We start from the raw sequence: 27887 nt of genomic DNA on the forward strand, positions 1-27887 counted from the left end.
TGCCATATTTATTCATGCCGGGCAAGATGGCGGCGATACGGACGGTGTGTTATTGCCAGTGGACATAAACAGGCATTTTATTCAAAATACAAAACCTGGTCCGATACATTTACACACTTAGCCGCATTCTGTGGTTATTTACCGCGCAACAAGCGTCGACTTCCTTTTCATTTTACGCGTTTCAACGTTTTTTTCTTGCAAAATGTTCACGTTGTAGCTCGCTCGCTAACCGACCAGCTGGCTAACAGAGAGCTAAGTTAGCTATCTACCGCAGCCAAGCCGCCGTGAAGTGGAGAATGGGAGAAAAGCTTGAGCTAAAGCTCAAATCACCGGTTGGAGCAGAACCTGCTGGTTATCCGTGGCCTTTGCCAGTATACGTAAGTATTAAACCCTAAATCTCACCGGTTAGCTACATATTTAGATTGTGTCTCTGTTTTTGTCTTTGTTAGCTAGCTCTTTGCTAACATTGGCTAGCTAAAGGAGCCATTGCACGCTCGTAAGGGGGGGGGGGGTCAAGTCAAGTCAAACTGGTCGGGTTGGTGACAGACAGTAACGGCCAACTACAATGACTGATCAGATATTTAGTTTGTTTTTTAACGTGTGCTACCATAAGGTATTCCTAGACAATACAAACATACAGACTATGGTACATTTGAGCAGAGTAATGTTAACGTTACTAGGTAACAAGTACAACCAAGCCAGTAATAAGGTGCTTTGAAATTAGAGCGACTTAGAGACAACCCCTTAGTTTTTGCCCAAAATGTCTCGGTTAGGATCCGTCCTTTTCTCTGCTCAGATCTACCATTTGATACCAGGTAACAATCACAGAGGAACTCTGAGGTCTGTGTTTCTCGATGCTACAGGCATGTGGATGGCCGTATTGCATTCCTCGAGTGCTTAGTGTTTTTTTAATCTAATGGCATCCCTATGATTGAGACCAGCTGGTTGTGTTTGGTAGTTTGAGCTCTATACATTCACATGGTCCTCGATCTGTCAGTTCTCAAGTCAGTACTAGTCATGATTACATAGAAAGAGACCTTTTTTCTCTTAGTTTTTAGTATTCCCATGTAGTATGCTGTCAACACGTCAGTGGCTGGTTGCAGTTGACTCATGAAGACAAACGGAAAGGGAAGCGGTTGCAAGTTCTGTGGTCTTTTTCAGTGGTGTATAGTTAACTTTAAATTGTGTTTCTCATTTATGGTAATTGTGGGGAGACAGCGCTGACTGAAAAAAGCTGAATTTCTCAGAATGTCAGAGTGGGGTGTTTCTGTGCATCTCCTCCACCCACACTGTACCTTGTCTGGTAGTCGGGTTATTTCGGTTCCAGCATTTAGTTTGTTTGTAGTTGATGACAATATGAACTGAATGCATTTCAAGTCACTGAGTCAGAGTTACTTTGCTTAGCCGCTCCTCTCTGCTTTGGCTGACAGTTGACTCTCCATTTACACCAGGCCACAATCTGATAACACTTACAGTTCCTCCCTCCCAAATGTATTGCCTCGCCCATTTCCTTGTGTTGTGGTCTGTAAGGATAAACACAAGAGCAAGCATGTCAGGAATTTATACTGTTGAAAAATATACCGCTGACCTGCATGATAGCTATTTATACTCGCACTAGCTGTCGTGCATTGAATTAGAGACAGCTGATAGTCCTGCATGTGGAGTTCTGCAATATGGAGCCTATTCATGCGGTGCTCTCCTCCTGTTTTCAAAGGGGAAAGACTTCCTCTCTCGCCTTCCTTCCTCCCGTGTCCATATGGTCAACTCTGCAGGGAGGATGATAGAAAGGACTGCTCTTTTTCAGCAATGCTATATTAATAGAATTCAAAAACACATGTCAGCTCAAGTGTTTTTTCAGTCACGTTTAAGCTGCTTGCTGGTAGCAACAGATCCTGCTCCATGTAGATTCATTCTATACTCCCACAGAGCAATAGGGTTGCTTATCTCACCCGCAAAGCATGGACACAGTGTTATTTGTGTTGTGGTACACACAACATGGCTGTTATACAGGCTGTTGCAATATAAGGCGTGCTTTTTACTCCAATCCGCCCCCTAGAATGAAGCCCATAAAAATACTCTTTGTTTTGTGTTTCTCCCTGTCTCTCTCCCCATCTCTCACTAAATTCCCACATCTGCACATCTGTAAATGCTTCCATATGAAGAGCACCTCTGGTGTGGTGCAGCTCTTTGGCCATCTGGTTCTGGGTGTGGGCACCTACCAGGCTTACATAGCCTTTAAAAGACGTACTGCTGAACGTCTTTGGTTTGGTTCTTCTCACCTGTAAACCCATTATTTACAAGGGTGCAATTGCTGTCAATTACATGTCAAGACAATACCTCCGGATAGCAGTATGATCAGATACTGTACACACATTTTCTTTTCACAAAATACACACTGATTAAAAGACAGAAAGCTAGCACCAGTATCTCGTTTTATATACTGATGCTGTTAGTTTATGAGAACTAGATGTATTTAATGGTAAGTAAGAGTAGTGTGTTTAAAAAAAAAAAAAGGGTGGAAGTGGTACGCCTGCCTTAGTCATTTGGTCTCGTAGGCTGCTGCGGTACACGTAGTGGAGCAGCGTGTAGAGTAAAACCCCTACGCCCATGATGCTCGGAGAGATTGACTGAAGAGGTGGTGTAGAGAGGAGGAGTCCTACATACGTCGGTATACCCACAGTGGGGAGAGAGGAGGGTCTCCTGTTCTTTTTGTCTGACTCACATTCAGACAGTGTTTATTTTTAGCAGCAGCCCTGTGCTGGTGTTGCTGTGTGCCGTCTTTGTGTGAGAAGATGACCTCCTCCCTTCAGCATCTCATACGCTCGCTCACACAGTCTCTTTTTTTTATACAGTCACACACCTTTTACACTTTCCATATTCAGTGGAACACAGTGTGTTAAATCCTTCTGAAGAAGATGTGTAGATCATGCTGCTTATTAGCAACACAGCTACCTTCATAATATAGCTGAAGCTGAAATGCTGTGCTGCTGACAGAAATAGTAGTAGATTTCCTGTGTTACCATGGATATTTAAGTGTGCGCAGCACGTTTGAGCTTTTGCGGAAGTAGTGGCGGGCAGTATTGAGCGGGAAGCCGGGAGCTCCAGGCTGTGAGCTGTTAGCTGCGCTTGCTGTGCCAGGCCTCAAACAGCTGACAAATACCAGGCTTCCCCTCTTCTCTCTTGCCCCGTCACTTTCCCCAGTTTCTAGCTCTACTCACTTTCACTTTCTTTATTTTTCCCCTCTAGTTTCTCCTCCTCTCTTACTTTCCCCTCTTTTCTTTTCCTCCACCAGAGGCTCTTCTTGGCAATGCGCTGGTGCAGTAGACAGAAAGTGGGTCAGTGGGTCAGCTCAGGCAACAGGCTCAGGCTGGCTGTGCTCTGGGTGTAATTTGAGTCCTATTACTCCCACAGAGCTGCACAGCACACTCCAGCTAAGATTACTAACTATATATTCCCTGCATGGGATCAATATAGTTATGCTTATCTTATTTTATTAAGCTTTGTTTTAGTGCCAGAAGTGCCATTTTTAAACCAGATTAACCTAAATATAAGACCTGGTTTGGAATAGTCTTGAATTAACTAAACCAAATTTCTTGAAGGTTACTCCAAATGAAACAAAACTTTAAATTAAAACTACAAGGAAGCAGGCTTAGACAGCCCTTTGCTTTCCACAGAAGTTTCCCTGCTCTCTTTTCTGGGCTGTTTCTGCAAAAGTTCTTCTTCTGTATACTCTGGCTCATTAAGGTATCCTCTTGTCTCCACAGTGAATGGCATTTTGTCCTAATCACTGATTTGTATTTTCTTGAAAGTCTGACCCAAACAGCTGATCTGCGGCGTAATTTAGTAAGTGGGACAGTTACGCTTCTGTGTAGGAATATGAAAGTTCTACGGTTGAGAAAATGTGTTGCCAAAAGGAAAGGGCTCTCTGATGGCAATGTAAAGCGGTAAAAATATGAAAAATATAGCGTACACTTAAACTGATATAGATTTTTTTTTTTTGTGGCTTAAATACGTTTTGCTGCTGCCACCGACCACAGGAGTATATTGCTTTGCTTCTGTGTTGGTACTCATTAGGGCTGGGACAATATGCTTTTGTCCCGATTCGATGCTTTCACGATACATACATTGCGGTTTTCATTAATTGTGATTCTAGCAGTATTGCGATTGCCTATCACAAGTCAGTCAGTCTGACATTTATTTCATTTGTAAAGAAGTACATAATGTGGATTTTCTGCTTTCGGTCCGTTTATGCTGGAAACCGATATGATGTAGTCGCTGTCGACAGTAACGTATGAACAGAAAATATGTAGGTGAATCACTGGTATAAAAACAAATATTGATTCTGGGAAAAATAATCAATTTAAAGCTGCAAGCAGCGTTGGACGGGCCCTTGCACGTCGGGGTTACTGGCGGACGGTGCTCCTTGCGCGCAGATAAAGATCCTGTTGTAGGGATTTACGACACGGCACAATCTGTTACACGCTTCCCGTCGTAGTTGTAGCGGTCTGGCATTAGCCTCCACCGGAAAGCTAACGTTGGTTTAGCTAAAAGCTAATTCGGCTAACCGCTAGCTGAGACAGTATGTAAAAGACCTTCAAACCTGAAAATAACCGTTAAAATATATAACAGCTGTTACGTCAGTTCTACTTTACTTGTGCTCATTTAAAATACAATCACTCAATACTTGTCTTTATTGTTATTACTGTAAAGTCTTAGTTTAGCAGTAGCCTGCTTTTCCCAGTGTTTAGTTTGAGTTATTGTTATTTTAGACTGAATCAAGCTGTCAGCTAGCGGTTAGCCGAATTAGCTGTTAGCTAAACTAGCGTTGGCTTCCCAGTGGAGGCTAACAATTCTCGTAATACATCAATGCAACTATGACCGATCGTGCAGTGTCGTAAATCCCATGGAGGTATTAAGAGAACTCGTAAAACAAGATCCTCATCGTGCTCGCAAGAACGGATCGTGCAGGCAGCACAGATTGTGTACCGACAGATACCTCGCACAATAGTGTACAAGAATAGGGTCATTAGTTATTAAAGGGGGCGTGGCTTAAACATTGAAGTTGATCAGATGAAATCTCTAGGAGGAGTTCGTTAAAGTATAGCCCCTTGACTTTTAGGTCAACTTCCTGTTGCCACTAGGGAGCGCTATGACTTTGAGTAAATATCTGTCTCTAGATGTCCTCAGGGTTGAACTCAACAAAGGAAGGGTTGAAATTCGAGCACTGACCTGTTTAACCCAGCTGTTATTCCAACAAATACACAAATAATCACAAACAACTGCTATTTAAAGTATAATGGAATGTATTTAACTTCCAAATTATTGTCAAGCAATAGTCCTTCACTCAATATACCTTTTTTATAAACTACAACAAAAGGCAAAACAAACAGCAAGCATGTGGTGTGTATGTCTCTGTGTCTGAGTGTGTGAGGAGGAGGAGGGGAGGAGATGAGACCGCGGGGGTAGCTAAACCCCGCAATATCAGGGTGGTGGACGAGACTCCGCGAGATTCAAGATGGCGGCCAGTGAGACCGCGTGGCTATGAGTTAGCCGGTTAGCTGTTCAAAGCTAACGTGTTACGGACAACAGAGATACACAATAGGCTACTTCGCTATTGGCTAGCCGGTTAGCTTATCTGTGTATAAGACCGTGGTAGCTAGCAAGGCTAGTTCAGTGTGTGTGTGTGTGTGTGTGTGTGTGTGTGTGTGTGTGTGTGTGTGTGTGTTGTGTGTGTGTGTGTGTGTGTGTGTGTGTGTGTGTGTGTGTGTGTGTGTGTGTAAAGGTAGGGCAGAATTTGAGAATTTTGTCTGAACGAGGTTATGTTGAATATACATACCCTGGTGAGCTAAACAGCTGATTCTTCGCGGAGATAAACACAGCTCCGTCGGTCTACACAGGACCGAGGGGTGGCGTTCTCGTCACCTCGCGGGCTGTAGCCGGACGGACCAACGCAGCTTATTATCTCGCTCAACAGTAACTAAACTCCGTGGAAGGAGCAGCAATGTAGCATTTACCGTTTCACACAAGCTACATTATTCAATACATTGATATCAACAAATGCACCGTCACCATCAGATTAATAATCGAGGCGCACCGGTAGCACTTATTAATCAAATCACATTAATGTCATAACACAATTGCAGCATTCGCGGTCACTAACATTAATAAACACACAAGGGTTGTGCCGATGGACGATATCATCGTCCATCGTGATGGCTGGCCGGCATCACGATGGAGAGCCACCATCGTGATGCCACGCCCCCCACCCTGTCAAACACACTAATCCTAGTCACGGGCGCTGGATGGGAAATTGACAAGTGCGTCGGTCTTAAACTAGCAAAGACACAAAGACAAGACATAGGGCTCCTTAAGTGGAAGCTACTTTTTCCCCCTTTACGTGCAACCTATTTGTGAAAAAGAGCATCGCTTTAAGCAGACTGGATTGGCTGTAGTGATACAGTCTCTCTTTCTCCTGTCAGTTGTAGCTCGCTCTACCTTCTAGTAACGTTGGACACAGCGGCCTCGAGTGAGAGAGAAAAAAGCGTTAACGTGGAACGCTATCACACTTTCCTTTCTCCTCTCATTGGACTAACTTTGTGGATACTACTGTGTGCATGCATCAATAAGTAAGTCTGATGACGATGTTATGCAGGATTTATGAATGGATGTTAGCAACAATAGGCTAATTCACGAGGGTGCTATTTTATGTGTGAGCTAATATTGCGCATCTTTCAGTTCAAAATGGCGGACTTCCTGTTGCGTTAAGGGTATGGGTCCAATGAGCTTTTTTTGTACGTCTTGACCTACATATGTGTACCACGTTTTGTTAGTCTACGTTAAACATACTGCAGGGGCTACATTTTTTAAATATTGTAGGGGGCGTTAGCGAGCCATTTTTGTACGCCTATCCCTAAATCCTTAAAGGTGCTCTAAGTGATGTGATGTGTTTTTTTTAGGCTACAACATTTTTTTGTCACATACAGCAAACATTTCCAAGTGAACCGTGAACCATCTCCAAGCTGTCTCTCAAGACAGCCCAGGCTCCACAAACGGCAAAAAAACAAACCGCGCCAACCTGGGGCCTGTTTCACAAAAGCAGAATATATAAATCCAGGATAACTGATAAAGCGGGGCTTGACCTAGTCTAATCTGTGCATCCTGGCTTGGTGCGTTTCACGAAGGCCAAGCCAGGCTGAGGAAGAGCGACTAGGTCGAGCCAGGCTGAAGTAATTCAGATAGATGCGCGTCCACGTCTTTCCTCAAAAGACCGCGAGGTCGATCACAGATTTACTGATGCCAAAATGGAGAATACGCATTGTACATACTTTATACAGAGTGAGCAGCAGCTTCTTGTGGAAGTATGACGGCGCGGAAACACAGTATTTGTATAAAAAGAAAAGAAACACGGCCGCTGTAATGAAACAGCGAGAGAAAGCGTAGCAGACGATCACGGACCAGCTGAATGCGTAATTGTAGCCTAAATATATTAACTGACCACGGCTCTGAATTGAAGCCGTCGTAATCATTCCATTCAAGGATTAGGCTACTAATCATTTGCACAAATTAACAGTTGTACTCTTTGCCTTAAAAGTGAGCAGAAGATAATGTTACTCAGGAAATTTACCATGAAGATCAATTTTCTATAATGCTAGAATATGATGCGTAAATATCTCTTTCACTCTGTTCCACCCTCTCTCTCACGAGCTACAATATAAATTTCCTAAGTCATATTAACTTCCACTGCTCGCTTTTAATGCAAAGTGTTCAACTGTTCGTTTTTGCAAATGACAGTGACTCATTGAATGCTTTCAGTTAAGAGCAGTAGTTCATAAATGTATATTTTTTTGCGTTTGTTTTATTTATTTATTTTTTATAGAGGACGAGTTTCCTTCTCTACATATTATATGCCTTACTCCCCCATATGTATGGACATAGAAAATAAAGACACTGAAGAAATTGGACTCTAAAATCTAGAAACTATAAAGATAATTAAGTGATAAATTCCATGCACACTGTAAACATGAATGGAACAGAGTATATTCATCAGTTATTTTCCCCCCAGCAATATATAAGGTCAAAAACCATTGAGGTGTCCTCTCCCTGTTGTTTCATGAATGTACAGTAGCCTACATCACTAGATAGTTACTGGTCTAATGAACTAAGACTATCATTTGGGAGGATTGTACAATTAGGATATGTTCTTAAAATTGTACAATCCTCCCAAATTATAGTACCAGTTTACTGGACAACACAAATTGTGTGCTAAGAATGCCAAATACAATGTACATGGAAGAGGAACAAACTTGATCCTTATTGTTAAAGAATTTAAAACAAAATGAATCACCTAAAATAATTCAAGGGCATTGGTCAACTATAGAAATGTACAGCATTGTATGTATTGCCCTTAGTAACAGACTTCATTTAAAACACATTTGAAATGTTATCAGCCTTTTCTAATTATCTCAACAACTGCCGTAATATATTCATCAAACTTCTAACAACAATATGTGAACAGCAGTCTTCATACAGCAATATAACAGTAACAATGACTGTCACATGAATAATTATTTAAAAAAAATAATGGTCACAACTTTAAATAATATCAGTACTTAAATGAACAGCAATATGCACCTGTTGTATTTTAATCCAGGCTGATAACAATAGGGTAAAACCACTGCTGGGTGATCAGAAAAGGCTCCAGGATTAAATAAATCCTGGCTGTTAGCCTGGTCGGGAGCAGGCTAGCTGCACAGAATAAATTTCCATGGTGATTTATGTGCCTCCGCTTTCGTGAAACCGAGTCAAGGCTAAATTCATCCAGGATAACTGGGAAATCCCAGCTAACAAACAGTGTTCCAGCCAATGGCCATGGTTCGTTGTGTAGTTTGTTTTTGTTGCCGTTTGTGGAACCTGGGCTGTCTTCAGAGACCGTGTTTTTTTTTTTTAACAGTGTGTTCAGGGGACAGGCAGCTAGCAGATAGTGAGGAGATGTTTGCTGTATCTGACAAAAAATGTTGTAGCCTAAAAATTAGCCAATTTTGGTGAGTTTTTGAGTATGTTAAGCCCCTCAAAAAGGCGATTCATTTTCCGGAAGAAAGAAGGAATAATAATTCCTTCCGTTTCAATAGGGCCTACGCCGCTGTCGGCGCTCAGGCCCTTGAAATTGACGCAAAATAAAATCACGATACATACGTGAAATTTTTTCCCACCCCTAGTACTGGTATTACTACTACTAGTAGTCTGTTTCTTCAAACTGGGAACGTGCCAACCGCCGCCTACTATAGGCTATGGATATGTAGGTCATACAACCCCACTTAAAAAAATCTGAACTATCCCTTTAAGAGTCTGCTTCATTCAGTGTATAGTATGTGTTGTAAACAGTGAGTATTGTGCTGTCTGGTTTATAGAATTTTCTTTATTTTAAGGGAAGATATACAGGCTGTTTGGGTTTCTCTACCCTCCGTTACAAGTTTATTAGGTATACTTAGCTTAAACCAGTGCAGTGTAATAAAACAGTCCTGCAATAAACACTACTGTCATGAAGGCTATAATGTTCAGTTTCAGGTGTTGATTAAACTTTATGGTCATTTTGGAAGCTGCAGTTTGGGTCACTGTAGAATTTAAAGGGTCATGCTGAGAGGCGTTTAATATTTTGTCCCCCTCTGTTTTCAGGATAAACACCATGATGCTGCTCATGAAATCATCGAGACCATTCGGTAAGTGACCTTTCCATCCTCTGAACTCCCACATTCACACGGACAGTAAGTGTCGGGCGTATGATTTAGTAACCATTGTATGTGTGCTTCCTCTAGGTGGGTGTGTGAGGAGATCCCAGACCTCAAACTGGCCATGGAAAACTACGTACTCATTGACTATGACACCAAGAGGTGAGCCTAGGGTCATGTCAAAATCTGCTTTTGTCTTTGACGATTATGAGATAGTTAAACAAAAACTCTTTCATCCTGTCAGGCTAGCTGCAGATCTAACAACCTGCTTGTATGTCTAAATACAAGTCTTTGTTTTCCTATTTGTCTGTGGTTGGTGTTCTCTAAAATCTAAAAGTGTCAGTAATAGTGAATATATCTATGTCACCATTTTGTCATAGTATTTTCAGAGTTGCATTAAGATGAACATTGTTCTTGTGAAGTCAACAGTAAAATATGTGTTGGACTGGGAAGTTGGACTTCATCTTGTACAAAATGATGGTATTCATTTTGTGTCTTGTTATTCTCACAGCTTCGAGAGTATGCAGAGACTTTGTGACAAGTACAACAGGGCCATCGACAGCATTCACCAGCTGGTGAGTCCGATGTGTGACGGGTATTTAGTGCTCTGTAGCTGAAGTCAATGTGGAAACATTAGTCACTGAAAGTGAACAACACTGTATCTGTGTACTGTGAGTCTATTACAGTGTTCCCTTCAAATCAGTGCCACGCATGACCTAACACTGTCTAACAAGAATAATGTGAAATATAATTAGTGTATTTTTTTTTTTGCTTCAAGTTATTGACCAGATGTTTCATAAGCGCTGTTGCTATGTAGTCCACATTTGTGTCCAATATTCTCTTATTTATGGATTTGTCCTTCTCTTCGAAAGGCTGGCACCCGTGGATAATATCAGCGTGTAGAAAAAAAGCCATTATGCCTTGTTTTGAGTGTTTTTTGTAGTGTGTGAATAAATATATAATCCCATTTTATAGTGGAAAGGGACGACGCAGCCCATGAAGCTCAACAAGCGTCCTTCAAACGGGCTGCTGAGACACATCCTACAGCAGGTGTACAACCACTCAGTTACCGACCCGGAGAAGCTGAACAACTATGAGCCCTTCTCCCCTGAGGTGTACGGAGAGACCTCTTTCGACCTGGTGGCTCAGATCATCGACGAGATGGAAATGATGGAAGATGACACCTTTGTTGACCTCGGCAGTGGTTAGTCTGCTGTTATTTTGGGACGTCACTTAGTAGTGTATCCCAACAAATACATTGTTAATAGGTTGATAGTTTGTTAATGGTGTAGTGGGGACGGTTATTGATAAACAAATAATAATATTGAAAGGTGGCTATATTGACCAGACCCACAGGAAGTGCACCGGGCTTTGAAGCCAATTTGACATAGCGGCCAAACAGTGGAATGACAACTTCCGTGTCCTTCTCGCGCTAAACTGGAAGTAGCCGGCTGGGCCGACGGAGGTCTGTAGTGTGACTGCTCTATAGGCCCCATAGTGCGGAAGCAGCGCCGATCAGCCGGGTAATTTCATACGTGGGAAATTGAACTTTTTTTGACTTTGTGCGCCACTTAGCAACTCTCATAGGAATGAATGGGGTTTCGCCTCGTACGCTGTATCCAGGTCTTATAATGCATCCATGATATTGACAGCCTAAGTGTCTTTGTTTGTTTAGTGTAAGACGTGAACCTATTGTTTTCTTATTTGCAGGAGTTGGTCAGGTAGTGCTGCAAGTTGCAGCAGCAACCAACTGTAAACACTACTACGGTGTAGAGAAAGCAGACATTCCAGCTACATATGCAGAGGTAACCACATAAATATCTTGAAAGACCAGAGGGGTATTCCAGAAAGAGAACGAGACAACACCGCTGTGTCAAAGATCACCGCTTCCACAGTCATTGTAGTGAAACGATGCAGTGTTGGCGCAGTGCAAATCACCTCTGGCAAATAAACAGAGGAGTCTGAAGTTTTTCCGCTGTGTGGTGTCATTGTGTCCAATCAGTCTTCAAAGTGGATTTCCCGGTTCACATTTTATCTTCTCATCATTACCCTGTAGGAACACACCCAAACCAGCATTGTTGTTTGGATATTAATATTTGCATTCTCTCTCTCAGACCATGGATAAAGAGTTTAAAAAGTGGATGAAATGGTACGGGAAGAAACATGGGGAGTACACAGTAAGTGACTATCGTAAAGCACACACACACACACACACACATGTATATATTGTTCTGCAGATCCAAGGGTTTTCAGGATTTTTACCCATACTCTGCGTTGATTCTTTCAGCTGGAGAGAGGTGACTTTCTGTCTGAAGAATGGAAGGAAAGAATCGCCACCACAAGGTGTTACACCAAACCGGGTCACCGCATTAGTCTGAAAGACGCATGTTCCGTTTTCCAATAAGACCATTTATAAGCTGAATTTCTACACTGAGGGACTAGAAAATAGAAACCCCTATACATTGTAATGCAACGGTTCAGTCCTCAATCAAATATGAATCACAATCGCAATTTTGGCTTCCCACAATTAAACCTGATCGAACGATTGAATGATGAGCGTATTGGCATCTTAAATGCGTGCTTTGCTCATTGAAAACTTCATTGCATATCAAATCAAGTGCTTCCTAAACTAACACACAGCCACCATGGGGGGATTGAGATGTTTTGGCTTCTCTGTTGTGGAGCTGGCATACCGCTGTGCCCGTACTATGACGAGGCAACCTGCAAAATAATTTAGCAGCTGCAGTCCAGAGAAGAAGAGTAATACACAACAGAGAGCACAAAACGAAAATCAAATGTCCGAGAGCTAGTCCCTTTTGGGTACAATTTTATTTATGTTGCTTCTTGGGGATGTACTGTGAATAAGAACAATAAGTCTTATTTTGATGCGAAAATTTGTACATTAGCAGGAATGTAGCCAAACATGGAAGGGAAAGCAGTGCTCTGTTTATTTAATTATGAAAGTGCAATAAAAATATTTGTCCCTAAAATCAATGAATAACTGTGATAAATAATCATGATCTCAATATTGATCATAATAATCAATATTATCATTTTGGCCATAATCATGCAGCTCTACAGGACTCCTATATGAAAGGTTTAGAAGAAAGTTAGCACTCCTATAATAAATGTATCTGCAGAACTTTGACAAAAAATATCACTTTTTTTTTTTCTGCCAACTTTATGTCTAAATTGTTTTTTCTTTGTCTGTCTTGCAGTATTATTTTTGTGAATAACTTTGCCTTTGGTCCAGAGGTAGATCACCAGCTGAAGGAGCGCTTTGCTAACATGAAGGAAGGTTAGTATTTTTTTTTAACTTAGCACAACATTGTTTTGTGATCACTTCCTATGGATTATAGCAAAGTGTTCCTAAAAAGAGCCTTAGTATATTAACTTTAACGTAAACGTGGATGGATTTTCAAGGGAAAATCTGGCCAATGTACTTCTGACAATGCATTCTGTCAACCATAAGAGCAATCAATACAAACTGGGTTGATTTGGCTTTTCCTAGGAATACAATGAGATAGAAATATGGGATCCTCATTCCACTGGTCCTTTTATCTCCACAGTGAGCTATGTCATTTAAAATGACTTGTATGGCAGAGCAGATGGTTGATGAGCCACAAAAAAGTCAGACATTTTATGAGGCCTCAGGAGTAAACTGATTAAGGCTTTAAGTAGCAGGTGCTAATAACCTTTTCTTATGACAACTTTTAGTTTGTGTACAAAACATCATGGCCTTCTGTTGGTAGCAATCAATTCAAATCACTTTAATCATCCCCAGGGGGCAATTCAATGGCACAAAGAGCAGCACATTCCCACATATACAGTACAGCATCGTAGTGATGCTGTGGCTCACTGTAACAAATATATGTATTCAGCTGTTCTCATTGGTAACTAAAATAACAATGGCTGATGGCTTCCATGAGCCACCGTGTTAACTCTTGGCACTCAACCTTTGACTTCACGACCCCACTTTGCTACTTGACACGCAGTTTTGAATACTTAAAGGGGTGATAGAATCATTATATAGGGTATTTCACACTGTTCCTTAAGGTCTCCTAATAGGGTATGTAACATTGGTTGGGCTGAAAATTGCACGAATGCTATTTTATGGGCCCTTAACTACCCTGTGAATATGGCCCTATTTGTAACAAGAGCTTTTTTCCAAATATGGTATGCTCATGAATATTTAGATGAGCTGCACGCTGATTGGTTTGAGCAAACCACATAGAAACACATTGAGACGAGACAGCAGGTCTCATATTTCAGACACTGCAAAGTTATACATTGTTTGTCTACCATTTTGTTATTAAATTCACTTCTCAGACTTTTTTTTATGCAAGTAATCAACTATATAAAGCTCAAATATGGGCCGTTTTACAAAAATTTATGGCTAATTGCAAATTTGGTAAGACGTGTCAGACTTTAGGACCTCCACACAGTCTGATGAGAAAGCGGCAACCTCCATACCCAGTGAAAGTCACCGTTTCTCGGTTACTTACTACCGGGGCTCGGGGCTCCGCAGAGCTGGCCGGCTGCCAGTTGCCGGCATAACTAGTGTATATTTACAGTTTGAATTTCGTCACGCCACTTATATATCAGCTACCCCAAGGTCTTATAAAGCTAACAATTGTGTCTGATTTCAATTTAATGCATTTTTGTTAACACAAGGGGTTTCGTTAGCTGCTAGTGTCCCTTCAATCCTATGTGTACAGATCGCGGCTAGTTAGCTACACTTTCGGCATAACTATAGTATATTTACAGTTTGAATTTCGTCACGCCACTTATATAACCGCTCCCTAAGGTCTTAACAAAGCTAAAACTTTTGTCCGATTTCAATTTAATGCATTTTTGTGAATTTTAGAGGTCTTGTTAGGAGGAGGCAAGCTAGCTAGCTCTCATTGATAGAGCTCGATCCAGCTCACTCGCAGACAAGAGGCATTTATTTCCCCGATCATTTAAATAACTCAATACACATATCCATTACAAGATTAACTGGAACCTGTGGTAAGAGATTGTGGGCGTAACAAGCTCGCTGACCGCGCGACCGCGCTCTCACTCACACAGACCGGCCATTTAGTAGGAAGAGGGGAGCTGCAGGCCCTGGAGCTCTGTCAGGGCAGCGGCATTTGGTAGTCCACTAACCCAGAAATGGTGACTTTGCGCGGGTATCAAGCACCGTGGGCTGCCAGCCGTGACGGAGCTCCATCTACCTCACAGCAGGCCGGTTTAGCCATAAATTTTCGTAAAATGGCCCATATTTGACCTCTACATAGTTGATTTCTCGCATAAAAAAGTCTCAGAAGTGAATTTAGTGATAAAACAGCAGATGAACATTTTCTGAGATCTGCGCGACCTATTCAGAAGACTACCTGATCTCAGGTCGGTGGTGTAGCCTATGTAAATGTTGGGGCGTGACAAAGAGACAGACTAGAGCCAAAAAAGGAGGAGCCACCGAGTTGACGTCAACTCATCGTTGAGATTTGCCCGTTTTCAGAGGCAGTTTCAAATTGTGAGATTTGCAGAGGAAAGAGGTGTCAATGGGATTTTGAGGTTCTATGTATGTCCTATTTACCCTCCAAACTGTCATTATTCAACTATGACAGGGTAAAATCGGTTTTGCATTCTATCACCCCTTTAAAATGATAATATGAGGAATGTGTCTATGGATTTCTGGCTCTAATTGGGTGAAGTGATTTTTGTATCATATGTGTTTGCTTAATGTAGTGAGCCATTGCAGCTACTGTGTCCACTGCAAAAAAAAATGTGTTTATTGATTTTGTTTGTTTGTTGTTTTTTTATTTCCCCAGGTGGAAAAATTGTGTCCTCCAAACCTTTTGCACCTTTAAATTTTAGAATAAACAGTCGAAACTTGAGTGGTAGGTACCACAATCAGTGGAAAATCCGATTTCAATGTCTCACGCTTCCTTTGATTGTGTTTAAAATGCAGTGTCATGTTTCTATTCTCTGTCCTGCAGATATTGGCACAATAATGCGTGTGGTGGAGCTTTCTCCACTGAGGGGCTCCGTGTCCTGGACGGGAAAGCCAGTGTCCTACTACCTGCACACCATAGACCGCACCATAGTAAGCACTGAAGCTCTTGGAGGAGAACCCAATGTGCATAGACTAGAATGTCTATAAGAGAAGACCTTGACAAATAAAACACTAAATGACTGCTGAAACATACAAATACATTAGACACAAAGACTAACCTAAACTTGAGATAGGCTGCCATAATAACAGCTGGTATTGTCTCAATGAGTAGTCAGTCCCATGACTAAGCAATCTGAGTAGATGACCCAACAGTGGCGGTGACTTATAATGGCACCACAGTTAATGATGTACATGTGCCAATATTGATTTGACTATATTGTTTGTACCTATTTAGGGCATGTTTTTTGATGGTCAAGCAAGGGTAAGTGAGTAAATGCAAATCAACCTCAAAGAACTGGCAGTGACAAAGGGTGACTGCATTATAATATCCTAATCTAAAGAAGCAGTCTACAATTGATGAACTGGTCTCAAGTCTTGTTCATTGTTTGATTTAAAAAGAGTAACAAATGTATTTTAAGATGTAATTAGAGACCTATTATTTAATGACACAAGAAAGCAAATTGTATGTACATGCTACACACTATAAAGGGATTTATAAGACATTAATTGTATTCACAATGACATTTTTGAAATCCGGTTACAGCCAATGTTAATGTAAACACCATGGTTATTTGAACTTAGGTAGAATGTAAATACTATTATTCTAATATTCTTATTTTCCTTGTCCTGTTCTTCAGCTTGAAAACTATTTTGCTAGTCTCAAAAATCCTAAACTCAGGGTAAGTCATGTTCTTCTTCCTCAATGTATTGGCATGAGTCACTGTACAATCTATATTTTCTGGATCAAATAATGAAATTGGTTCATCTTATATCAGGAGGAGCAAGAGGTAGCTAGGCGACGTCAGCAGAAGGACACGAAGGACAGTAAAAGCAATAGCACCACGCCCACTAAACCTAAAGAACAAAACAAGGTAGGACACGCACAGATTTACAACACTTTATGTGGGAAGCAATTCCTCGGACCAGTAAGATGGGGACTGAATATGAATCAACTTGTGTGCCATTTTGTCCCTGAAATATTCCTATCTTGGCTTACGCGTATTACAGCAGGACTCCTGTGGTGAGGATGAGCGTCCTAGCTTGGTGACAGTGGTCAAGCCCTCTGCTAAACCCCGAAGAGCCCGACTCTTGCCCAAAGCTCGCAAGTTGAACAACAAGAAACGTGGTCGACCCAAGAAAGCTGCCCCGGCTGCCGAGAAGAAAAACAAGAAGAATCAGAGCGCATTGGATCTGCTTCATGCCAAGACCCTTTCGGCGGCACCCCCTCAGGGTCAGAGCGCACGCACACACACACACACACACACAAGAAATGATGAATGCCCTCTTTACATCTAAACTGTATGGCCTAGAAATCTCAGTTTAACGTGAATATGCATGTTGTGTGTACAGATGCATACCGGCAACCTCAGAGTCCCTTCTACCAGCTTCCCCCCAAGGTCCAGCACTATCCCTCTAGTCAGCTGCTTCTGAGCCCGACTCCTCCTGGTCTGCAACAACTGCTAGGTGAGCTGATTGTTGTTGTCTTCAAATCAGTTGTCAAGTCGTACATATTTTACTAGACTTTGTGCATATCTCATTCATTTCATTATAATGGTGGTTTTATTGTTACATTTGAGCTTCAATATGCGCAGATTGTTAATAAAGAAATAAAGAATCTTCTGTATTTGATCTCTATAAAAAGTTGATGCAACAGCCTACAGTGAGAAGAGCAGAGTTTACAAATGAGAGGTCAGAAGGAGAGACGCAAAGTCTGGTCAGATAACTTGAGTTCCTAAACACGTAGTTAGCCTAAATGTGGTATAACACTGCATGTCAATCTGTTTGGTGTCTGAGCTCCATTTCCCCAACAACCCAACTAATATATTATATCCTGTGTTTTTGCTCCCTCTGTGTCCATGACCTAAATCTTTTTACAGATAACATCAAAGTTCAATACCTCCAGTTTATGACCCACATGAAGACTCCTCAGTACCGCTCCAACCTGCAGCAGCTTTTAGAACAGGAGAAGGTAATAAGTAATGCTATTGCAGGCATTATTGATTTGTTACTGCTGCAATTTTCCTTTAACCTTTTACTAACATATCATGCCAACACATATTAAGTGGCATCTACCTAAACATTTTTTTAAAAACAATCATATTTTCTTTTGCATTTTTGCCCAACCTCTTACCTGTATTCTTCCTTCCTTTCTGTCTCTAGCAAAAACACAGGGACCTGTCAGGGCAGGCGGAGCAGCTCCACTCTGTTTGTCAGTCTCACAAGGATAAGATTAAAGGTCTCTTTCAGACCAAACTAGATGAGGTGGGGACAACTACTTTATTTCACTCCATTACACAGCTGTATTTCCATCTTTACTTTGGTCTTGCATCAATGCTCATAAAGTTATTTTATTTATGATGTATTTTATAAAATTAAGGGTCTATATAAATCTAAAGTACGGCATGTGTACCAAGATTAGTTCTTAAATACAGCTATTTGAAGGACAACCTGAATAGCTTATATCCCTTTACAGATGAACAACAGACAGTGACACCCAACTGGAATGTGAGCGAGGGAGAACATACTTTGGGTTTTTTCCTGCTGTATTATTTTGTAGTTTGCATTAAACTTAACACTAAGCTCCTCTGGTTGAAACTTCAAGTCTGCACCTGAGACACGCATAGCATCCCCTGTTGGGTGTTGTCAGACATTTGCTTATGCTGAAAGCGCTAATTACACCCAACAGTGATGTGAGGTTACAGTGATCAGACAGTGTACTAAGGGTGTAACGGTACACAGAAGTCATGGTTCGGTTCATACTCCGTTTTAGGAATCACAGTTTGGTCACGGGAAAAAGGCACATGTTTCATTTAATTGGAACAGACAGTAGAGCGTGTGTCAAAAACGGACAAAATCCTCTTGCTGGGGACTGATGTAGCATTTGGCCCTCTGGCAACTTTGGTAATCTATTTTCATTATAAAAACAAGGAACATTCAAACACTTCTGCATTGCACTGTACGAACACTGAACAAACACTTTCCCAAAAGGTAACAATAGGCTATAAAACTGGAAATCCTCTTATGCTATGAAATTGAAAATACAAAATAAAACTTGTGTTTCAGTTAGTTTCACTGTGGCTATTTTTAATCATAAAATCACCTAAACTAGTACGGTAGTAATATGTAAGCTGAACAAACACTCAAAAAACAGCAGCGCCAACACACCATCCTTGTCTAATACATAAATACTGTGTGTACTATAGTAGTGACTGACTCGGCAGGGTAAAAACCGGAGGTTAGCGAACCAAGATTTTCACTGATTTTAAATTGTTGTTGTAGGCATTATGTGTTTGTAGCTGATGTGTGACACTGTTTGTATCCATGTCTGTGTGTGTGTGGTGATCAGCTGGGAGTGAAAGCATTGACTGTGGAGGACCTGCTGCAGGCCCAGACGGAGATATCAGCCCACAATCATCAGCTGAAAGAGCAGACTAAGCAGCTTGAGAGAGACATGGCCTTGCTGAGAGACCACAGCCTGCTACTGGTGAGACCTCAGGGCTTGCTACTATGTTGTTGTAACCTCCACCCTCCACTACAGAATCAGCCACAGTCAGGGGTCTGAAAAAGTCTAAAATTTCTAAATAAAAATTTTAGGCGTTAAAAAGTCTTACATTTGCTAAAGTATTGTGTTCTAGGTCTTAAATAATTTAAAACAGGTCTTAATTTTCCTACATCCATGTAACGCTACCTTGAATGCTCATTGAAATGCTGCCGCAGCACTTTAGAATGTTTTATTTTTTTATTCTGTGGTGTTGTAGTTCTTTCTTTAGCTAGTCAAATACAATTTACAGTATTATGACTACAAGTGAGAACAACATGCATCTTATATTGCAGCCAATCGGCTTTCACGTTTTTGGCACGAGTCTCTTTCGGATTGTACCACAGACGCAAAACAGATTTTATTCTTCACCAATAGGGAAGTGCAAGTTTAGTGATACTTGGCTTGAAAAAAATTAATTTAGGGCTTGGTTAAAGCTCCATTGTGTAATTTTTTTGAGTTGATTCTTAGCAAAAAAAACTTTGTTCTTTCACAAATATGTACTCATTCATGTGTAATTACTTCCACCAACTAATCAAAGTATTCTCATAAGCGTAGAATCTGCCATTTAGAATCATTCAGAAAACATACATACATAGTCGCTCGAATGACGGACGCCATGTTGCCCCTCCGTCTTTAAAATACATTAGCCAAAGAGTGACATACCTCTGCCTTTTGCGCTTTTAAATTCAGTGGCACTGTGATGAATGCCAGGGAGGGGGAGAAGGTCATGGAGTGGCCAAGGAAGTTAAAAAGAGAATTAAAACGACAACGCGACAGGCAAAGCAACAAGACCAATGTTAATATTGGAGTGGCTTTTCCAAGATGGAAAGAGCTCATAAGGAGCAAGGATTTTAAAAAGGGACGCCGAAGTTGCCTGCTTTCTTCTCAAAAGGTAATTCTGCTTATTTGTGTAAATTTAAAGTTTTATAGTTGCTTGTCTAACTATAGCATGGTTGTGCATAACGCTAGAACGACGTCTAGGATTATTTTCCTCGCGTCGGTGATGAAAAAGGATTGTCTATCTTGTAACATAAACGTAATCATGTTTCGTGATTTCCCCGGCAGACAACTCGCATCATGTGCAGTTGTAACACAGACTAGCTCCAGCTAGAACCGCTGCGTGTAAACGATGGAGATACTAAGAGCTAATTTCGGTTTCATTGACAATATTCATACTGCTCAAAGAAATATATTAAAAACAAAAACCTTCATTGCTTCTCTCCTGTGCTGTAAACATTGCCTTAAACTATTAATCTCGTACAATATACAGAATAACGATAGCACTGATACTTTACTAACATTAGCTTGCATATGTTTGGGCACCTGATAGCTGATTTTAGCAATGAAATGGTACCAAAATAACAAACTATTATTACACTGGAAGGAACACTCACGGACGAAGTCGTACTTCTTGGAATAATACGGCCACCGTAGGAGTTAAAATGTGTTTGGGGATGGGAGGGGCTAGAAAGTAATTTTCAGTTGGTTGTCATATACAATTTCACCGCTAAATGGGAGAAATTTTTACACAATGTAGCTTTTAAGCCAGTTGCTAACAACGTGTTTGAAGCCTACTGCTTCTTATGCAAGAAAGCAATTAAACTGGGAACCTTGGGTGTACGGGTGCTGGAGTCTGATGCAGTAAGTAAGGAACATCTAAATGATGTGAAGGGTCTCCGGCAAATGACAGCCATCCGCCAGTTCTGCCAATTATCTGGCGGCTCCAGCCCCGGCCCCAGCACTACCTCCGCACTGCCTATGCGAGACCCGCACAGCAGCTCCGCAACTCTGAAATTGGGGATTTGTTTCAGACGATGTTTCCGGACTCTGACAGTTTTTTTTTTTTTTTTGCTGATCGTCGTGATATAAGTCTTGAATTTCAGTTATAATGGTCTTACAGCCTTGCACTTCAAGCTGATAAGAAATTTCTATTTGCTAGAGCATTCTCCAAGCGAATAAATAACAGCCAGTGTGTGTGTTTGTTGTTTCCCAGCTGAAGTCTCGATGTGAGGAGCTAAAGCTAGATTGGGGCTCTTTGTGTCTGGAGAGTTTGTTGAAGGAGAAGCAGGCACTACGCAGACAGATCTCTGAGAAACAGAGACACTGCTTGGAGCTGCAGGTACACAGTCCGCCTCCTCCATTTATATATATATATATATATTCCTTGATACTTGCTGTGTTCTCCTGTGGCCTCTTCTTCCATCCTTTCTCCCACTTTCGTCCATCCCACTGGCTCTTCAGAGAAACATTCAAAGGAATTAGCCTTGCCACTTAAACTGAACAAAATGTAGCTTTCAGGAAGAGTGGATGAATTGCTGTCACAAACATTTTCCTACACATATCATTGTTGTAGGAGGCCTGTTTTCTTGTGTAACGGCTCCCTCTGGTGTCTGTTTGTAGATCAGCATTGTGGAGCTGGAGAAAAGTCAAAGGCAGCAGGAGCTGCTTCACCTTAAATCCTACAGCCCCTGTGATGGCTCCCCATACAGAAAGAGCCTAGAATCTCGCTCTTCCACAGACCTGGACTCCTCTAAGCTTGGCCTGTCCTCGGCCCCAGCCCTCAACGGCATCAGCCCAGACCTGTCTATCAATGGCACAAGCTCACCCTGTTTTGACCGGGCCAACACCAAGGGGGAGCTTCTTTCTCGCTACCTGCCCATCTCTCCAGACCATGAGATTTTACCCACCATCCCTGATGTCCGGCAAAGGCAGCAAAGTTCGTCCTACGCTCTTCCTGATTACACACGCTTCTCCCCCGCAAAGATTGCCTTGCGGAGACACCTTAACCAGGACCCCACGGCCTCTGCTCACTTGAGAGGTCCAGGGCTGACCGCACACAGGTTGGTTGGCACTAAACGCTCCCAAATTTCCAATAATGAACCTTTTTGTTTTCAAGGTCTCCAAGTACCAACAGACAGCTAACTAGTTTAAGCTACATTTTCCTGTTTCTGTTTTTTTTTTTTAGGGAATTTGGTGGTGTGAACTCTCCGCTTGGAGCCAAAATGAACTGCCCCTCTCCCAATGCAGCTGATGCCCAGAATAAAGGTTTTGAGAGGGTAAATGTTTATCTTTCCTTGCTGTCTGTGCCCATGCACTGGTCACTCTGTAAGTTTTCTACCTTCCTTGCAGCTCTCTCACTCTTAAGTAATTGTCCCTTTGTTTATATAGGGTGGTAAGGAGAGGAGCCCATCTGTTCAGGGTGACAACAGCATTACGAGCCTTCCAATAAGTATCCCTCTAAGCACTGTCCACCCAAGTAAACTACCAGTCAGCATCCCCCTGGCGAGCGTGGTGCTGCCCAGTCGTGCTGAGAGACTGGTGAGTTTGTTCAGTGTAGTACTGTAATGTAGGTACTGTCATAAAGTACATTAGTGCCCTGCTCCACATGTAATAAGTGAAATGCACACTGAAGAATAAGATTGATGTGTACACAGTAAGCTAAACAGGTTAGAGTTATGTTGGATCAAATTCTAGTTGTTTCACCTGGATAATCATAGATTTAGTTGTTTTACATTTTTTGATATTGCTTGTTTGAATTTGACGTTGTGATATATTGTCTGCATTCATAATTTCAGAGAAGTACTCCGAGTCCTGTGTTTCAGGCAGGTCAGACCAATGGTAAGGATTACCCTTCAACCACTTAATGTATTGTTAACATGTTACATTCATTATCATAACCATAGAATGAATTGCTTTTTTTATTACTAATAAAGTGCATTTAATATTTTGTGTTTTATATTTGATTTTTGACTGGCGGTTCTTCCTTGCATCCTTGCATCGCATTAACTGTTTGGTCTCTGTTTTAGGATATTCATCCAGCACAGGGCTGATGAATGGAGGTCCCCATCCTGAGGACCATAATGGGGCTTCTTCATCACCTCCCCCACACCCCAACACTACTTTGGCAGGACCATTGGGCAGAGGAGGTCCCATTCAGAGCCCCCCCCTCAGCACTGGAGGAGTGCTCCAGTATGCAGATGGCCCCCCGAGGATTCTTCCAGAAGACGGACAGGATCGTCAAGGAGGTGACTCTGACACGGAGCCCCAGGACAGTGAACTGCGGAGGAGAATCTTCTTCTCGTCTTGCTCCTCTTCCTCCTCGTCTTCCTCTTCGTCAGGCAGTGGAGGCAGCGCGGCCGGAGGATCACGCCTCCACCATCACACTGGCAACAAGCAGGGATACCACAGTAACCATGGAAACCACCACCACCAGTCCCCCGGCACACAGCACACTCCCACGCCCACACACATGTCGTCATCACACGCCTCTCACGGCCTCGTCTCTCAAGAGGGACGTAAGCGGGGGAGAAGGAAACGCAGCTCTACAGTGGCTGTCACAGCCAGCGGATCCCCGAAGAGGAGGTCGTTCCCCGGGCTCTGCTCCAACAACCACTCCTCAGGATCGCCACTCAACATCAACACCATGGTGAGTCACCAAAAGGCATGAAGAGAGAAAATTGACAGGAACCTGATATATTTTTTGTTGCAAACTCTTTTTTATTGGCGTTTTTTTTTTTTTTTTTTTTACAGATTGTAAAAAGTTCAGGATTGTTATTGTACAACTTGTTCAGCATTTTCATATATAAAAACAAATAAAGGGTATGTGTAAATACTAGAGTTTAGATTCTCTACCCGAACTTGACCCGACCCGACCCACGGGCCGGGTTGGGCCGATACTTTCCGCCGCTATCCTCGGCCCGGGCCCTCGATCAAGCATTTGTGTTTTTTTAATCAATACTTTATTTGGCTAATTGGGTGGTGAGGTTCATTTGAGATAATTCTAAACAGATTTCTGTAGTTCAAACAACTCGGAATTGTAGTTGAGAACGTCAGTTATAGCCCACATATTCAAAAATTGTCTGGTTTAGCTCGGGCCTGTAATTCCAGTTAATGTGTCGGGCCGGGCTCGGACACGACATGCACGGGCTCGGGTAGGGTCGGGCTTGATTTTATTTATTTATTGCAAAGTGTCATCTGCATGTCTTTTTGTCCCAACAGGTGAACAACATCAACCAGCCTCTGGAGATCTCCGCCATCTCCTCCCCAGAACAGTCGAGCCGTAGCCCCACTGGGCCGGACCTGGACCAGCCTCCCATCTTGAAGAGAGAGCGCCCCCTGGAGCTCAATGGCACAGGCCGTTACTCCTCTGCCCCCAGCTCTGATGACGAGGACTCGGGATACCCTGCGGACAGCTCCAGTTCACGGTAATATAGCCATTATAATATAATAAATTAAGAGGAACAACGATGGACCTGCTGAGCTACCTTTTACGCAAGATGACTTTGCTGGTCTCCACTACAGCTGCAAGCTATTTTCCCTTTCCCTTCTAGGTTTTTGCTTAGTAGCCTGGTGACCAATTACATTTTCTTTGCTTTCTACTCAATTTTAATCTGCCGTTGGTGAAAGAAAAAATGACGTTGAACGTGCCTTTTGACTGCTCTGTTGCAGATATTAGAGGGGTCAAACTCATTTTGTTGCCGCTTATGGCTGTTTGTTTTGAATTTAATTGTTTTTCTCTAGAATTGAAAGAAAAATTGCCACTATATCCCTGGAGAGCAGAGATGGACCTGGTAGACTAGGGGATGGTGAAAGAGGTAAGAAAAGAAAATGTCACTTTAAATAAAGACTTCTGCTACTTAATGCCAACCCATCTTTCTTTTCTCCTTCATTAGTCAGGAAGTCTGGCGGGAGCAGTGGTAACAGCACAGGCAGCGAGGCCTCCTCTTCATCCTCCTTGTCCTCTACCAGCAAGTGGAAATCCACCTTTTCACCCATTTCTGACCCCAAACAACCCAACTCTGACCTGAGACAGGGGGGCTCTCCATTTGGCATGGGGGGGTCGAGCCGGGGCACAGACTCAGATTCTGACCACAAACAACAGCATCAGCAGGTGAGGAAAGGAAGTGATGGAGAGTCGTCCAGCTACGCCAACCCCAACCCCTTCCTCAGTCAGGAGGCAGGGCCGCGGGGTGGCGGCAGCGCCGGCGCCCAGGGAGGCAGCGGTTCCGACCAACGCCAGGCCCTCCAGAAACAGAAGGCCCCTCGCGACTGGGAACTGAAGACGAGCAGCAGCATGGCCAGTCAGAACCTCTTCATATCTGCTGCTGCCAGCAGTGGTGGGGGCATTTTGAGCGGGAAGGTGGGGGGCAGTCCTGTAGCAGTTTCCTCAACCACAGGATCCCCTGTGGGGCAGTACCTGGGGTCTCAGTTCCCACTCGGAGGGACGTCCGTTCTACAGTCCTTGTTCGGGGCCCAGACGGGCGGATCCACGGTGAGTGGGACTCCAAGGCTCGTCAACGGACACCCTGCCCTGGGAAGCTTCTCCAGCGCTGGGCTGGCGGGGGGAGTGGCTGGAGGTGAGCATCACAGTGACAAACCGATCATGTAAAGTTTTAGCCCGGTCAAGAGTGAGGGTCGTAGTCTTAGCCTGGGGTTGTCTCGATAGAGAACAGTAGGAGTCTGAGGGAATGGATCTGCTAGTAGAGCCAGGTAAGTGGAGGTCCAGTGCTGCTGTCTGTCTGTCTGCCTGTCTGTCTGTCTGCCTCACTGACAGCTGGACTGGCGGACTGACTCTCTGTGCTCCTTGCTTCCACATGGACTGGCTGCTTGAGTGCTGCTGTTAGAAACACCCTTGGAAAATGTTGCATTTTAACAAAATGAATGCTTAACAAAATGTTTAAAAGAAAAAAAAGATTTGTCTTGAAACTTGAGATTGGCCATGAATATTAATAACATGGTTTACATAACTATTACTTTTACTATACTGTCATTTTCTGTGGGTGTATCTGTTGGAGTTGAATGTCAGAGTCATTTCACTTGTAAGCAAAAGGTCAACCCAGAAATCAGTTTGGCTACAATAAGAAACGTTTTGGTGCAATCCTACATTGGCCAACTCATTTGGCGTCCTTGCAGTCACAGTGGACTGACTCTGTTTGCTTTCTGTGTTGCTTGTCTTAAGACTTGCTTGCCGCTATGCACAACCTGGCTCAGTCCTTGCTTCTCTCTTTGTCCCCCTCCTTCTCGCTCTCTTTGCCACCTTTATCTGCTCTCTCTGCCTCCACTCTCTCGCCCTCCTCCTCCTCCCTCCATTTCTGCTGTATGATTTGCAGGTATATTTCACCACGTGGTTCCCACAGTGTCTTCCCATCAGTTTGGGGTGACGCTGCCCACCTCTGGAGGCCTCAGCTCTCTGCTCAGTCTCTCGTCCTCATCCTCTACCTCGTCCCAAACCCAGCAGCACACCACTCCCCAGCCAGCCTCCATGCGCCTGGCCTCCGTGTCCTCGCCTCTCCCCCTCTCCCAGGCTCAGCACAGCCGCACTCAGTCAGTCCTGCATAGCCCCTCTCCTCCCACGCTCACCCTGCCCCCTCCTCCCCCCCTGCACAGCACCTCCTCCTCAGCACCCACGCACTCGGACGCCCCGTCATCATCTCGATCCGACTCCCTCCACTCCTCCCGTCTGTCCCACTCCTCTCTCCATCACCAGAGAGCACAGTCATCCCTCTCTCTCTCCATCTCCGCCTCCTCTGCTTCTGTCTCTGCTGCTGCCACCGCTGTCGCTTCCCTCTCCTCTTCCTCTCTGTTGACATCCTCCTCGTCTCGTCCATTCGCAGTGCACTACTCCCCTCGGCTGCCCCCTCCACCACAGGCCAGCAGCTCAGGTGGTGGCGGGAGCATGTGGAGGACTCAGGGCATGCATGGTAACTACACAACCTCCCAGCTCCCTGGCTCCCGACCTAGATAGGGTTTGGGGGGGAAGGGGGAGGGGGAGGACAGAGAGGGGAAGGGCGAAGGGCAATCAGAAGGTGGAAAGAGGGAGAGAATGAGAGAGAGAGAGAGAGAGAGAGAGAGACTGGTAGGGAGTGAGAGAGACAGGATACCTGTTTTTCATGTGCTCCCAAAACAGTGATGTTCTGATTAAACAAGGTAAGTCAAATTCTTGGGTTTTAGATTTAAAAAAAAAAACATGCTGGGTGACAGGATTTAATACTGTTTGTTTATTGCCGTCTATGTCATCCATAGAAACACTCAACATATTTTTCTGTCTTCTTTGATGTTTCAGGTAATTGTTGAAAACTACCTCAAAATTAAATAAACTATGCAAATGTCCAGGTGTGGACCAAGGCACTCTCCTCACTCACTGGTGCTTGAAATTGTCTGCACTACCCACCCGCCTCCAAGACCGGCTTCTGTACTGGGATCTCTGAGACACACACACACACACACACACACACACACACACACACACACACACACACACACACACACACACACACACTAACCACCACTATGGTCACCTTGAGCAGAATTCATAGGGTACCGGTCATGTTTATGTGTTGGTTTGAAGATTTTGCAATATGGAAATCAGTACTGGCTGCTGCTCAGCACTCAAATGAACTGAATTATAAAGATGTCTGGTTTAAATTAAAGGTGCTCAATAGTATGATAATGTGTCTTTTTTGTC

The 27887-nt window shown here is 43.1% G+C and overlaps 1 protein-coding gene across 6 annotated transcripts; it reads left to right on the plus strand.

The window, feature by feature from the left end:
• dot1l (DOT1-like histone H3K79 methyltransferase) lies at positions 1–27866 on the plus strand. 6 transcript variants are annotated; one of them, XR_005640198.1, is made up of 29 exons: positions 1–377; positions 9673–9716; positions 9813–9887; positions 10237–10300; positions 10701–10929; positions 11436–11530; positions 11840–11902; positions 12013–12068; positions 12944–13023; positions 15539–15607; positions 15707–15813; positions 16521–16562; positions 16659–16754; positions 16891–17113; positions 17233–17346; positions 17760–17851; positions 18043–18144; positions 19229–19366; positions 21417–21542; positions 21824–22263; positions 22389–22479; positions 22592–22741; positions 22999–23041; positions 23230–23849; positions 24422–24627; positions 24944–25017; positions 25096–25779; positions 26533–27349; positions 27486–27866. XR_005640198.1 is itself a non-coding variant. In XM_039810693.1 (28 exons), exons 1-28 carry the CDS (start codon positions 297–299, stop codon positions 27165–27167), a joined length of 4839 nt encoding a protein of 1612 aa, XP_039666627.1. In that variant the 5' UTR covers positions 1–296; the 3' UTR covers positions 27168–27866. The 6 variants fall into 6 exon arrangements, 5 of the variants coding, with proteins under 5 accessions (XP_039666627.1, XP_039666628.1, XP_039666629.1 ...); XM_039810693.1 differs by having other exon boundaries at positions 26533–27866; XM_039810695.1 differs by lacking the exon at positions 26533–27349 and having other exon boundaries at positions 2–377.
• The last annotated feature ends 21 nt before the right edge of the window (positions 27867–27887 follow it).

This window comes from Perca fluviatilis, chromosome 9 (assembly GCF_010015445.1).
Source record: "Perca fluviatilis chromosome 9, GENO_Pfluv_1.0, whole genome shotgun sequence".
NCBI classification, from domain to species: Eukaryota; Metazoa; Chordata; class Actinopteri; order Perciformes; family Percidae; genus Perca; species Perca fluviatilis.